Source organism: Struthio camelus, chromosome 1 (assembly GCF_040807025.1).
Source record: "Struthio camelus isolate bStrCam1 chromosome 1, bStrCam1.hap1, whole genome shotgun sequence".
Classification (NCBI taxonomy): domain Eukaryota; kingdom Metazoa; phylum Chordata; class Aves; order Struthioniformes; family Struthionidae; genus Struthio; species Struthio camelus.
In genome coordinates this window covers 138,609,371-138,622,341 of record NC_090942.1, presented here as the reverse complement: position 1 = coordinate 138,622,341, position 12,971 = coordinate 138,609,371, and the positions used below count along the sequence as shown (strand labels likewise).

The 12,971-nt window shown below is 40.0% G+C and overlaps 1 protein-coding gene across 4 annotated transcripts in view; it reads left to right on the top strand.

The window, feature by feature from the left end:
- The window catches only part of REPS2 (RALBP1 associated Eps domain containing 2), a 107,700-nt gene extending 95,656 nt beyond the window's left edge, over positions 1-12,044 (top strand). For 3 of the 4 annotated variants that reach the window (XM_068919007.1, XM_068918999.1, XM_068918991.1), the window contains exons 15-18: positions 201-284; positions 2,819-2,964; positions 5,012-5,117; positions 7,247-12,044. In XM_068919007.1, coding sequence (XP_068775108.1) covers positions 201-284; positions 2,819-2,964; positions 5,012-5,117; positions 7,247-7,315 — 405 coding nt within the window. In that variant the 3' untranslated portion in view covers positions 7,316-12,044. Of the gene's footprint in view, positions 1-200; positions 285-2,818; positions 2,965-5,011; positions 5,118-7,246 lie in introns of those variants that run through there. The other variant, XR_011136284.1, reaches the window with a different exon arrangement.
- Positions 12,045-12,971: the final 927 nt, after the last annotated feature.

Below are 12,971 nucleotides of genomic sequence, written 5' to 3'. Positions count from 1 at the left end.
AAAGAAAGAAAATAGTTTCATTAAAAATCTACCAAAGACATATGTCATCCATTCAGCTGTCACATTGAATCTCTGTTTCCCCCGCTGTTGAATTGTTAAAGTAACTTTTCTTTTGTGTATAATGTTTCCTTTCATTGACTTTATTGTATGTGACTGCTAGTCATTTTCTGGGTGTAGCAATGACTGATTTGTTGTTACAGACAGAGCAAGTATCCGAGGTTGAATTACATCCTCAGATGAATAGACCCCCATCACAGACAGAAGAAAACAGTTCAACAAAAAAGGTAAGACCTGCATATGCTGTTCCATTGTTGAGTGATTTGCCTTCGTCAACAAATGTCGTTGTTTTAGGTTTTAGAGCAATTAAACTGAAGGTTAGGGTTACGTTTGTACATGTTTACCTTCTCTGGAGGTCAAGACACTAGAGAGAACTGGGATCATGTATGACATCAGCTCGGATAAATCATTAAGAAAGCTCTTAGTACATACACATCAATGTATGTGCTTTAAGAACAGCAGCTTGCCATTTGTTTCAAATCAGTAGGGACTCACGGAGCCTTAGGGAAGACAAAAAAGAATTTGATTGCATTTGACCCCTGTTTTACTGTAATTCTTCCAAATTGTGACACACGTCTTGCTTCCAGTTATTAAGGATTCAGTTCTGATCCCATGTAAACACACCTGTTTGTTAGAGGTCAGAATCTGCTATTAAACGTGCATGGAATTTGAGAGACTTCCTCAAATGTTTGCTTAAGACGCACAGTTTCTAATATATTTTTGTATAAACATATAATTTGTATAAATTAATCACTACAATTGCAATGACAGTCTTAGCAGAGCCTCGCTCATGGATGGAGTAGCCTTAAGCAAGCATTTTTCTCGTTCTGCTCATGCTGCCTCTGTCTCCTCCCACCTGCCCCAGCCAAACCAATTTTTAATAGGGGGCGACTGGAGATTGTCCCCAGCCCCTACTGCAGCCAGGGAGCACCTGCAAAATCTTCACTGATGCTCAAGCAAGAAGTGTTGGCAGTGTTACCTTGCCCAGCGAGCATCAGTACACTTCTTGCCGTAATGGGGGGCACAGGCAAACGCGCTACCGTCATTTTCTGTGTACGATAGGGCTTTTCAGGTAACGCCCTAGCTCCACTTGTGTTCACTGCCTGCTACTTCAAGCCTAGCCCCATGTGTTCCTTGCTCTGCTTTGTACTCTTCCTGGGAAAATTAAATTCTTGTGGTCTACCTACTTCATAGTTGCTGTCTTCCCAGCTCACCCTCTAAAACATGGAGAAGCCACAGGATATGGGATGCAGGTTGCAGGTTGTTGGTGCTGTGCTGACTGTGGCCTTCAAAGGGCTGGTGCTACAGCAGTGAGCCCAGAGACCCTGTGGAGGGGTCGGCTTTTAGGAATTGGTATTTCTTCCAGGATTGTGTTTGAAATGGGAGGAAATTAACGCTATGAATTTTGCAGTTTCTTTGGCAGTTTAAGGTCTTCACTTGCCCTACATCATGTATTTACAGAGGGCTTATATGTAGGCATGGGTTTTCTGAGTGCTGTATTATTTGAGATCTGTGCAGTGCTGGTGTGCTGGTATCCTGAGTGAAAGATCTTGTAATGTTTTAAAATTATTTTTAAAGTAATGGTGGAACTGTTAGTAATTTGTTTTTTTTTTTAATATCAAAATTCCTTGTCCCTGTACCATTCAAATTCCTCTAATAACTCTAGTCCCTTTAATTCTAACTATTCATGGGTTTATGTTGTTTTCATTCTGTATCATTCATAGTAATCTCTTCTACTGAGTCAGGCGGAATCCTCCTTTTTTTTGTCTTATGATTGTTGGCTCAGTTCAGAGTAGGCCACCTCATTTAATTTCTTCCCATTTTATTAACATTTAGCCAAAATACAGTGAGATAGTCTAGCCCAGCAAAAGGTGCAGTGTGCAAGTGATGATAAAACTTGGGTTCTGTTCTTGACTGTGACACTAAATGCCTTTGTCAAGTCACTCCGTCTTTTTGAGTCTTAGCTTCCTCATTCATGAAATGGGGCAATAATAGTTATATCCCTTATAAAAGAGGTCTTATAACAAAATTCATTGAAAAGTAGCATATTTATACTGCAATATTGAAATAGCTATAAAGTTTTAAACTACTTTCATGGGGGAAAAAAGGCTATCTTAATTTAAAATAGTGAAAGCTCTTCTTACTGTTAAAGGTATAAAATCCTAGACTTTTTGTTTTACCAGTGAGTCACAGTATCTCCTCAATAAACTATCAAGAGAAAAAACTGATCTCCTACACATTCGACATGTTAATTTTGCGTGGATAATTTTATACATGTGTCTTTCTATGCTTCTTTCAGTGGTACTTCATATGAGAGAGCAGGGGAAGAGGAAAGGGAGAATTCATGCCATTGCGTGAGGCATGAAGGCAGGAAATTGATGTGCAAGTGATTGCTTATCGGTTCTTACCAAACATGTACAATTAAAAGTAAATCTTATTTTGGTTTTAATGCTTTTGGGCTAACTGGGAACTAGTGAATGTGTTTGTACTTAGAGCTATTCAGTCCAGTTTTGTGAAGTCTGTAATCCAGATGAAACAAAGCACTAGTACGATAGTTTCATTCATTAAGGGGTTGTAGGAGTTATTGTTTCTTTGAACAAAGTCAGAAAACCCAAGAGGCTTTTACCAAATTTAAATTAAGCTCTGTACCTCTTTAAATTATGAAATCTTAGATTGGACATCAGCAATTTCTGTGTCTTCCCTGGCTTAGTGACTGGACACATATGGCCTGACTTAACCTTGCTGTGCTTGTCCCTTACAGGAGGTCGTGCTCGGTCAGCCACCCTCCAAACCCGTCCGCAGGAAGTTCCGGCCTGAGACACAGGCGCTGGAGAACCCCGAGCTTTCTCCCACGATAAACGTGACTTCTTCCTTGCCGGCAGTTAAGCCTCACCTACCAGTCCAAAAGTAAAAACCCATACCAAGCATGCAAACTGCACCATGAGATCTGATGTAACTGGGGTTGTTTTTTGCACAATTCTTGTGCTTAATAGTTCCGGTTTTGCAAATTCATCGTGAGATACAGGCCTCTCAGGTCTAGGTTTGTCCACTCAGATACAGACCAAGTCTGTACTGACTGTACGTTGGTAATATTCGATTGATGGCTTCTTCAAAATATATGGATTTTTTCCACCGCTCTAGCTAGTAAACATGTCTGGAGACCAAGCCTTGCTGTTCAGACAACATCTCTAACAGAGGTCTCTTTTTAACTGTTTGGGTGTGTGTTTTTACCTTGGACAAGTCTTTTGGAATTTTACTCCTTTGTTTTGACAGACATAATCAGTTAAATGTGCAGGAAATGGAGTCATGAAACGCTCCAGATTGTTTGCTCATATCCTTGTGATATTTCTCCATAGCAGGGAATGCTAGAAATGAGCTCTCCATTGATATGAGCTGAGCCATAGATCCAGTAATTGCCGAACGCAGTGTGTGTTACTGTACTCTCATAAATACAACTGTTGAAGCTGTTATATTTAATTTAATAGCTGTGTGGAAGGGGCTATACTACTGTGGCATGGTAAGTGAAGGCACTTGAAGCCCGGTAGGGCCTATGCCTAACGGAAGCAGCGTGCAGACATTATGGCTTGCCTTCACCCAAAGCCTTTCAAAAACATCTAGCTCAATCTGAAATAAAACTACACTGCCCAAATCAGTCAAGCGCTTCTTGGCAAACTTTATCAGTAGCCTGAATCTGTGCTGCGTAATTGGAGATTAAACTAAATAATAGGACTCCTAGGATGCCCTTTAAGTGCTATTTTGTGCTTTGGGAGTGCATATTCCATAGTGGTTCAAAGAAAGATAACAGCATTTGTTAACTTCTCGACTTAATCCTGTCTTGTCTACATCTTTCCTAAAATGTTTAAATAACTATGGAGATATATCTCTGTGGTTTTTTGCTTTTTTTTCCCCCTATCATTATTACGCTGGAGCCTGTGGATACTTGTTTGAAGCAAAATAGTTATGCAGAAAACTGACAGTTCACTGGAAGGTAATAGCGTAAAGACCAGCCTGTTCTAAGAAATGGAGGTTCTGTTGCGAAGATCACTGCCATCAGCTCTGTTTGGAGACAGAGTTAGCAGGGACTGTACCACTATGGAGTTATATAAGTAGGGCATCTGTTTTACACTATGTTATCATTAAAAAGAGTTGTTCCTGCTTCATGCAAAACTTTAAAATAGCCTATTTAGAACAGGACTTGCTTATTCAGCCAGCGTTTTATGTTTTCTTTCCTTTTTCCTGTTGTTACCTCTGTTTCTTAGAATAAGTTGGTCCTTATGTACTGAAGTATCTCTTTTTCTACCTATCTGCTTAACTGTAATTTGCTTCAAACCACTTACCGTGGGTTATAGAATAATAATAACAGGAAAGAAATCTTTCTTTAAGCAGCAGAAGAGGTGAGGGAAGTCCATAATTCATCTACCTGTTTCTGTTTGTGATATCAGATGGTTTTGTGGCAATACCTGCTTTGAAAAAAAAGATTAATTTTTCAAGTGAAGAAGCAGCAGAATCAGCTGTGCCCTGAAAAATCTAAGACTATTTTCATGCAGATGTCCTTACTTTCCAAATAGAATGATTTTTGTATTTTTTGGTAACCGCTCATGAATCGTTAAACTCTTCTGTTTGAAAAGAGCTAAAGCAGAGATTCTGCAATAAGTACTATGCAAGGATTATTCTTAGGCTGAATCAGACTCCAATGATTTTAAAATAATTGAGACAGCCTAGAATGTTTTTGTCATTCAGCTTAACAAGTCTGATCATTTTACTTTCAAGCAGTCCACCTGATTCTGCCATCTGATTTCAGTGTTATATTTTTGTTCCTTAGATTTGTCGTTGGTACCGTGTCCTTAAAGCGTAGTCCAGTGTGTATAGAGACACAAAATGGATGGTTGGTCTTTTGGCATCAGCTGCTATTGAGACTCCTAATTGAAATGTTTTGTATTTATCTGTCTGGCAGACAGTCTTCCAAGCAGAAAAGGGCTATTCAGACTGCCATACGAAAAAACAAAGAAGCCAATGCTGTGCTAGCCAGGTTGAACAGTGAGCTCCAGCAGCAGCTGAAGGTAAGGAATGCATTGAAAATCACAGTGACAAGGCTCCCGGCAATCAGTTATGTGTCACCTCTAGCAGAGACTCTTGTTCATTTTCTGATGAACAAGAATGCATTTTCTGCATTATTCCCTGCTCTCCAGAAGGGAATAACTAATATTACATGTGGGTAGAATGAGACTTTCTAGGAAGAGCTATAGCCTGTGTGCATACAGCTCTCTTGCCGTGTAGAGTAGGGTTAAAGGATGAACCTTATGCTTCTGAAAAGTTTAGATAGTGAGGTGGTATCACCCAGGGCAGATGAGCAACTCAAGCATAGCTTTCACTTTTTCTGATCGCTTTTGCTGTATAGACATTGACTCCAGGAGTCAGGCATTCAACGTACAACGGTCTGACTGAACCATGCTTTACATGACCATCTAACACTGATTTTTAATGTTGTCTGCTGGCTTGTATTTTAAGGTGTTCTCAACGGGCTACTTTCTTGTAGAGTGCTGTTTTTTTCTGTTGTCCCAAACCAAAGGTAGTACAAACCTTAACTTTTCATCTCCTGCAGCTTCTTCTCCCTTGCATATTATGAACACGCTGGTATTGAAAGAGAGGTGAACTCGTGTGACAGGGCTCTTTCTAAGACTGCTGACATCAGTCCCTGGTCACACATTGTTATTGGGGGTTGGGAGCTAAATACATAATTGGCCACAACACTTTCAGTTCTAAATGGCCTGGAAAAGGGACACTGTGACCAGAACTGGCGTTCTGCTGTCCTACTTAAGCCTGCAATGGTTTGCACTGAGTTGGCCTCTCTTTAGCTGTCCTCTGCATATCCCTCTGTGTCCTGAGAAATTTCTATTCTATATTATTCTTCATTTTCTGTCCCAGTCTCTATCCTTGATACCTCCAGTTACGCTTTTTCTTCAGTTATGATGAAAGTCTGATTCCATGTTCAGCTTTGCTCTAGTGTAATTTCTGAACTGATTTTCAAGGATCTCCCTAGAGTGATGCAAGGTGGATGCTCTGTACTGAAGTCATAGCAAAGTATAGGACAGTGACTGGATTAAGCGTGGGAATGAAAGCTTTTAATGACAACACATTATATTTTACTCAGATTGTCTGTAGTCTTATCTGCCTCCATACGCTATCTTGGATGTGCTTACACTCCCGCTGTCATGAAATAGGCCAGTGTTGTTAGCTGTATTTTACAGCAGGATGAAGGAGGCACAGAAGGACTGAGAGATTTGCCCAAGTTCACGCAAGAGCAGCAAACTGAAGTTATCTTTCAAGTCCTGTTGCTGACTGGAAATTTTCTGGTGGAAGAGGGCCTTGCTGGTCTTACGGAAACCAGAAGACTTTATGGAAACACCTCACGCTCAGTGAACTTGCACTGAAGCCTGGGGAGCTTTCCAGGGGAGCCCTGCCTGCTCTTCTGAGGGGACCGGCAGTGCCTGGACTGCCATGGTAGGGCTGTGAACCTGCCCAGATGAGGAGATTAGAGCTTCTAGGAGTCACATGTCAGCCCAGCTCCCCACATGGCCCAGGGAGCCTTTTGACAGGAGGTCAGTGAAAGCCAGGTGCCCTTCAGCACAGGGGCAGCCCAGAGTTTAGGAGAGAGGCTTTCCTGGAAGCACAGGTCCTGAAAGCTTTAGCAGTTTCTGATGGAGACTGAGGTTCTTACTGCTGCAGTTGTCAAAGTAGTAGATTGCAAAGCCTATTTAATTTTAGTGAGGCATAGTCTTGTCATTTCCAAAATGGAAGAGTTTGATTCTATGAACCCAAAATTTTTGCAAAGCAGTTTTGAAGGAAATGTGTTTTCAAAAATAACGTGATTTTCTTTAAGTAAAAATCCCTTCACTGCATCCCAAGCTATGCTGCTGGCCAGTAGATCACTACTCCTCTCCGTTATAACCTGAACAAGCAATTTACCACCATATTATCAAAATATGAAAAGAAGCAGCAGTAGACTGTTGTAAAGGGCAGTTGTCTGGTATTTGTACAATGTTTTGAGACTAGAAGGAGCGTTACATAAACAGTAAAGCCTTAAGTCTCTAGTAAATGCTAGTGGTTTAGCAGACAGCTCTTTACTAATGCAGAGTTGTGCCTCTGAGTGTCAAAAAAGCTACGGTGCATCTCTCTCTCCATGCTCCAGGAAGTTCACAAGGAACGAATTGCCTTGGAAACACAGTTGGAGCAGCTACGTCCTGTAACAGTCTTATGACCTTCGGCGCATTATTCAGTGGCGGAAAGAGAACACTTGCGCCAAGAGTCTTGCAGCAATAGGAGCACAACGCAACTGGGTAAAGTTTTCACCGAGGTGACGGCAGTGGGGAAGAATGGGTTGTCAGGTCTCCTTTGCGCCCTACTACTGTGCATATTGACCTTTGCAGATGAAGAAGGTACAGAAAACAAGTATCAAACTGAAGGATATTTCTGAGCGGGGGATGCTTTACCCTCTTCCCACCTTCTTTCCCGTCTAACATGTAAATGCAGTTTACCACTGAAATGAATAGCCTAAGAGTATTTTATTTATGTAAAGAATTCCTGATTTATATACATTCTTGGAGCACCTCTTGCTGCAATTATTAAGAGGTGCATAATTCCAGAATTCTTGTTTAAAACTCATTCTCTGAGATGGGTTCCTGGATATTACTTATTCCTGTAGGAGTATATCATGGCAGAGTATTTGTGGATTTAAAGTAAAGTCAAAAATAAAACTTACTGGACGTACAGAGTCTTTATCCACGATCACATGTCAGATGATTATTTTCTTAGTACTGTATATTATTCAATCACGAATGTATTTTAATGTTAGAGGAACTGTATTTTATAAGTAACAAATCATATGAAAGAGCAGTAAAAAGTGTTAAAATTTGATTATTTTGGAAATTACAAAAAATATAACTGTTTGCTACTGCCAGTGTTTGATCACTTGCTTGCAGCTGCTAGTGTGCCTATAAACTGTTAGCATGTTTGAGATCGTTGGTTTATTGCTTTCTTGTTTATTTTTAAACCAACAATGTAGTTGTACTAAGAGGTTAAAAACGCATTCTCCTCACTTTTATAAAAGCAAATCTATGTGCATTTGTATTAGTCTGCTTTTTTGTCTTAATAGTTGCTGAATTGTTCTAGCAATGTGTACAAGAACTGTATTTCCAAAAGAAATGAGATTGCACAAGTGCTATATATGTGGTTATAAAATGCTGTGATGGAAGTTGCCTCCTACAACAAGCTATCATTAAGGTTCCTTTTGCACCTCACTGGAGGTGCTACTGATAGGGTGACGCTGCTAATACCCATCAGTTTTCTAAATGAAGAAGCAAAGATTAATTTTTAACCTGGGTCTGATGAAGAGCCAACTGAATTCCATGGGGATTTTTCCATGCCTGCAGTGGTCTTTGGATTAGGTCTCAGTTCTAGTAATGGAAGCCAGCTAACTAATGTTGTTTAATTTCTTGGGCCAATGTTCGTATCAGGCAATTTCATACATAACAATGTCAGCCCTGCTCCCTTCATGGGTATAATGTGTGCTTTATTGCAAGGGAATGTTACCTGCCTGTTATCCACCTTAAACACGATGTTGGATGTGTTTCATACCTATTGTTCAGTGACCTAATTTAAGTGTGTGCATTTGGCTTTCAAAAACTGTGCATTGGTCTTCTTCCGTTTTCAGGATGATGCTTTCTCCATATAGCTATAGGATGGCCCTGGGGGCAGGAAGAAAGGAGAAACAGGTTTGAAATAACTAATGGCTGCACATGGTATATCAAGCAGCCAAAAGTTTTGCTCAGAGATAAATGAGAATGACATCAACATAAATGCCCAAAGAGGTGACTAAACAGACTACTTTTGCTGAAAGGATGTGGGATATAGATCCAGAAATCCAAAGGTGGGAAAAAAAAAAACATTTGCACAATTGTTACTGAAAGTCTATTTTTGTAACATGCTGCTTTTAATCCAGCTAAATATCACTGTCAACAATAATAGCCATTTCTTTGAATTTGGGACTTCTTGTGTGACTTCCGTAGCTTGAGTGAGATGCTCATTCATGGTCCATGACAAAATACTACAATTGTAAACTCTCCCTGCGAGCTGGAAAAGAACTGCTATCCTCTTGCTATTAGTGGTAGTGTTCAGAAGTTAACATAGTTTATTTTTTATGTTCATAACACTGAACCATTACTGAGATTTTAATGAGGTTAAATGTTCTTTGTTTGCTTTTTAGTTCTCACACTGTCATTTGGTTGCGAAATAGCTATTTGATAGGCAATAATTGTGTGGCACTTTTGGTTTTTCTTTTATCTGCGATTTTTGAGGAAGGCTTTTCAACAATTAGAAAGAAATGTTTAAGCTGTGTTTTTAGGGCTGTCAACAGGTTTCCTGTGTTCGATAGGAGCTTCCTCCATTTATTTCACCTGGGTTAGTCATTGAAGAGATGTTGTTCAAAGGAAGAGCTGAAAAGTCTATTTCACATAGCTCTTTTGGATGTCTCACTTGTAAAGTACAGTTATTTTCCATTCACTGTAAGTCAGGATACCTGGATAACCATCAATGAAATGTTTATTCAGCTGTTATTCCAGCGCAGGAGTTAGTAAATTTAAAATTTAATTGTCACTGAGGTTACATTTTTAGGGGTGCAATCAAATGCTCCACTCAGCTTCAAGGCCTGGAATATTAATTGATCTTATATTCTGTTTGGTGTGGTATCAGCTATGATGATGATATATTGCTTTATACAGAAAGGAAAGCAAAATATTCAAGGAGAAATGTTAATGTGTTACATACATGATGCATGAAATCATTCTCCTTTAGGTCTCAGTACTTCAGCAATCGTGATATTCCATGTAAAATGAAAAAATGACTCTTGTTTTGGGGGTTTGTTATTATTTTGAGAGGGAGAGGAGAAGGCATAATGAAGTTATAGACATTGCTTCTGGCAGCCAGTTGCTCAGCACAGCCATGCCCGTGGCTACTATTAACATACCCTGTCTGGTCAAAATTCACATCGAAGTCCAGTGCTACCGAAATTCGCAAAAAATATTTTTCCATTGGAAAAATGGAGGTTCAGAGGAGTCATCACTTCTTGCAGAAACATTTACGTGATGAAGCTTTGGATGAGAGATGCTCCTAGACCCAAGACAAAACAACTGGTCAAAAGGGAAGATCTCACAGCCGATTTTTTTTTTTTTATGTCTAAGGCACTTTTTTGGGCTACAGGAGAGCAATGAGCTTTCAAGACCTTGGTCTGCCTGACCTGGAACAAGAACAGGAACCTGCCTGTCCCAGCTTGCAGCCCTACTGGGTCGAGAGCACCTTCTCGCCTATTGGGGCTCACTCTTCAGTTCACTGGTTCTGAAGGTATTTACACAGAGCAGAGGACTGCAGCAAGGGAGGCTGCCTGGGAACAGGAGCTAAAACACGGCTTCCTCGAACCTGACAAGGTGCACTGACCCCTAGGCTGGCCGTGTCCGTCGCCTGCTGCCCCTTTCTAAATCTTCACTTTTCTACAGCTCTCCTAGTTTGGACAATTAAATATTTTTGTCCCCAGGACAAGACAAGGCAGAGCAGGGTCTTAAACAGGCTCTTCGACATCCCAGATAAGGATCCTCTTTAGCTGGGGTATGTGCATGTATGTAAGTGTGTACTCATTTGTCTTTCTTTTGATCATGCATTTCTTTGTGGACTCGTTCATGTTTGTTTCACGTAATACCTTTCTATGAAATACTTGTTTCAATACATGGTAATTCACTGGTGAAAAAAGGAAAAATGTCAAACTGAGTATAGTGATTGTTGCCTTTGTAAATGAAAGATTAATTGAGCCTTTAAATATAAACAATGACTTAGTATTAAGCAAGGTGAACAGTTTCCATTTCAGAGGCATCAGTTTAAACAAACTGCCTACTACAAACATCAGTCCTTAATAATTAGGAGGAGGATGTTGATCACTAAATTAATACTAGGATGAAGTGAAAATATTATCATCTTTCAGAGAGTTCTCTCTCACGTGGCTGACATAGCAAAAATGTGAGTCATCAGTGAATACAGCCCTAAAAGTGGCATGTTGACCAATAGCTTTTTAACTCAAAAGATTATCTCCCAACTGTTTTTGTGTGCACAGCAGTAGTTTTGCTGCTGGGAACTCTTTTGCTACATCAGGGAGAGGAACTTGTTCAACTTTCATCCAGACATTAAGAGCGTGATGCTATCAGGGCTAACCAGCACAGGGAGAGGATGACTTGTCTTGTGAAACAATCCCAAAGGGACAGCTGAGACTTGGAGCTCTTCACAGAAAGCTTTTAGGATTGACATAATGTGGAAATTAACTTTCCCTGGTGTATAAACTGCTTTTCTCCCAGCTGAGCTCCCAGACTGGGAGAACGAGTCTGTAAAAGTTCCTAGCCAGAGTATGAGGAGTGTCAGTTTTCCACCACCATCAGCCCTTTAGCCTTCAGCACACATAGTCCTTGACAAGGAACTTCATGGTGTTATGAAACCATAGGAAAAGAAGGAAAAGAGGTCCTAATGAAGCCATGTGTTTTTTTTGACTAAAGTGAAAACGTACTTTTTCAGGGAAATAAAACACAAATGATGTAGTCCCCTTGAGAAGAAATTGCATATTTTGAAGCTTTGTTCAGTTATCTTCATGATAATGTCCTGTGAACATATATGTTATGTTTTACTCTGATAGTGATTTTTTTTTGAGAAGAAAAATGGTATTGCAAGCATTATCCTTGTTAATCTAAAAAATACCCTGAGGCTACTAAATATTTGAATTTTAACTTACAAAGTAGATAGCCAGATTTAAGGAATTTGTTTTCACAGCTGCAGAATGTCCGTATGGTAAGCTGCAAAATGTATAGCGTTCTATACTATGCCCATCCAATTTTGGAAAATGTATGTGATATGAAACTGGGTGCTACATTAAAATAAAAGTGTCCAATAGCTTCAAATTGCCCTGCTTTTGTCGTTTATTTAGGATGCCAGTTGTACAAATCTAATACAAGAGTAGCAACTGTGACTTGCTACAGAAGAAGTATGGGTTTGAAAAGACTGACCTTCAACTCTAAAATTTAGATGAAATCACTTACATTGAGATTGTGTGCATGCGAGAGAGACAGAGACTTATTTAAACTGAAATCTTGCCTCCTTAGATTTCAGTTACGTTGAGACTTCATCTTTACTTTCTCAGGCCTCCCTTTGTCAGAATTCAGACCTGACTTTCATGATAACACCCTTTTCCAGCGTGAACAGTATCAACGTGAAGGAATAGTTCTTCTAGAGGGTGGTTTGGGGGGCGTCCAGACAGGAGCAGCGAGAGGAGTCAAGTAAGTCCCCACTAGCGCTCACTCCTAGTCGCAGCGTTGTCTCTCCCTCAGGCTGCCAAAAGAATCTGTTGGATCCTTCGGAGTGCAGCATGGCCCATCAACTGCAAGAGTTAAGGAAAAGTAAAGCATGTTTGAAGATCTGTCCTTTATGCTCAGGGAGCTGGAGGGAACGGTGTATTTCTTCTACTCTTCAACTACAGCGATTTTTTAAGAATTATATCACTGCTATCCAAAGAGCAGGGTTTTAAAAGAGGAAATAATTAGTGATAAATTAATTCTTACAGCATTAAGCCATGACAAGGGATGTTTTATTGGCCTAAAAGTACGTCTCTGGTGCACGTGAGGCACAAAGCCAAGGCGCTAAAAACTTGTAAATATACTGTAGGGAGCTATTCTGCATTGGCAGCAGGATGGATTTAGATGACTCTTCTATTCTTAATTTTTACAATTAAATGGTACTCTGGGGTGCCTTCATGCAATTCTAGATTGGCTCTCCATGTTTAAATTCATGATTCCAATAATCTTTGTTAATAAAAGATGCTCCTTCCCACT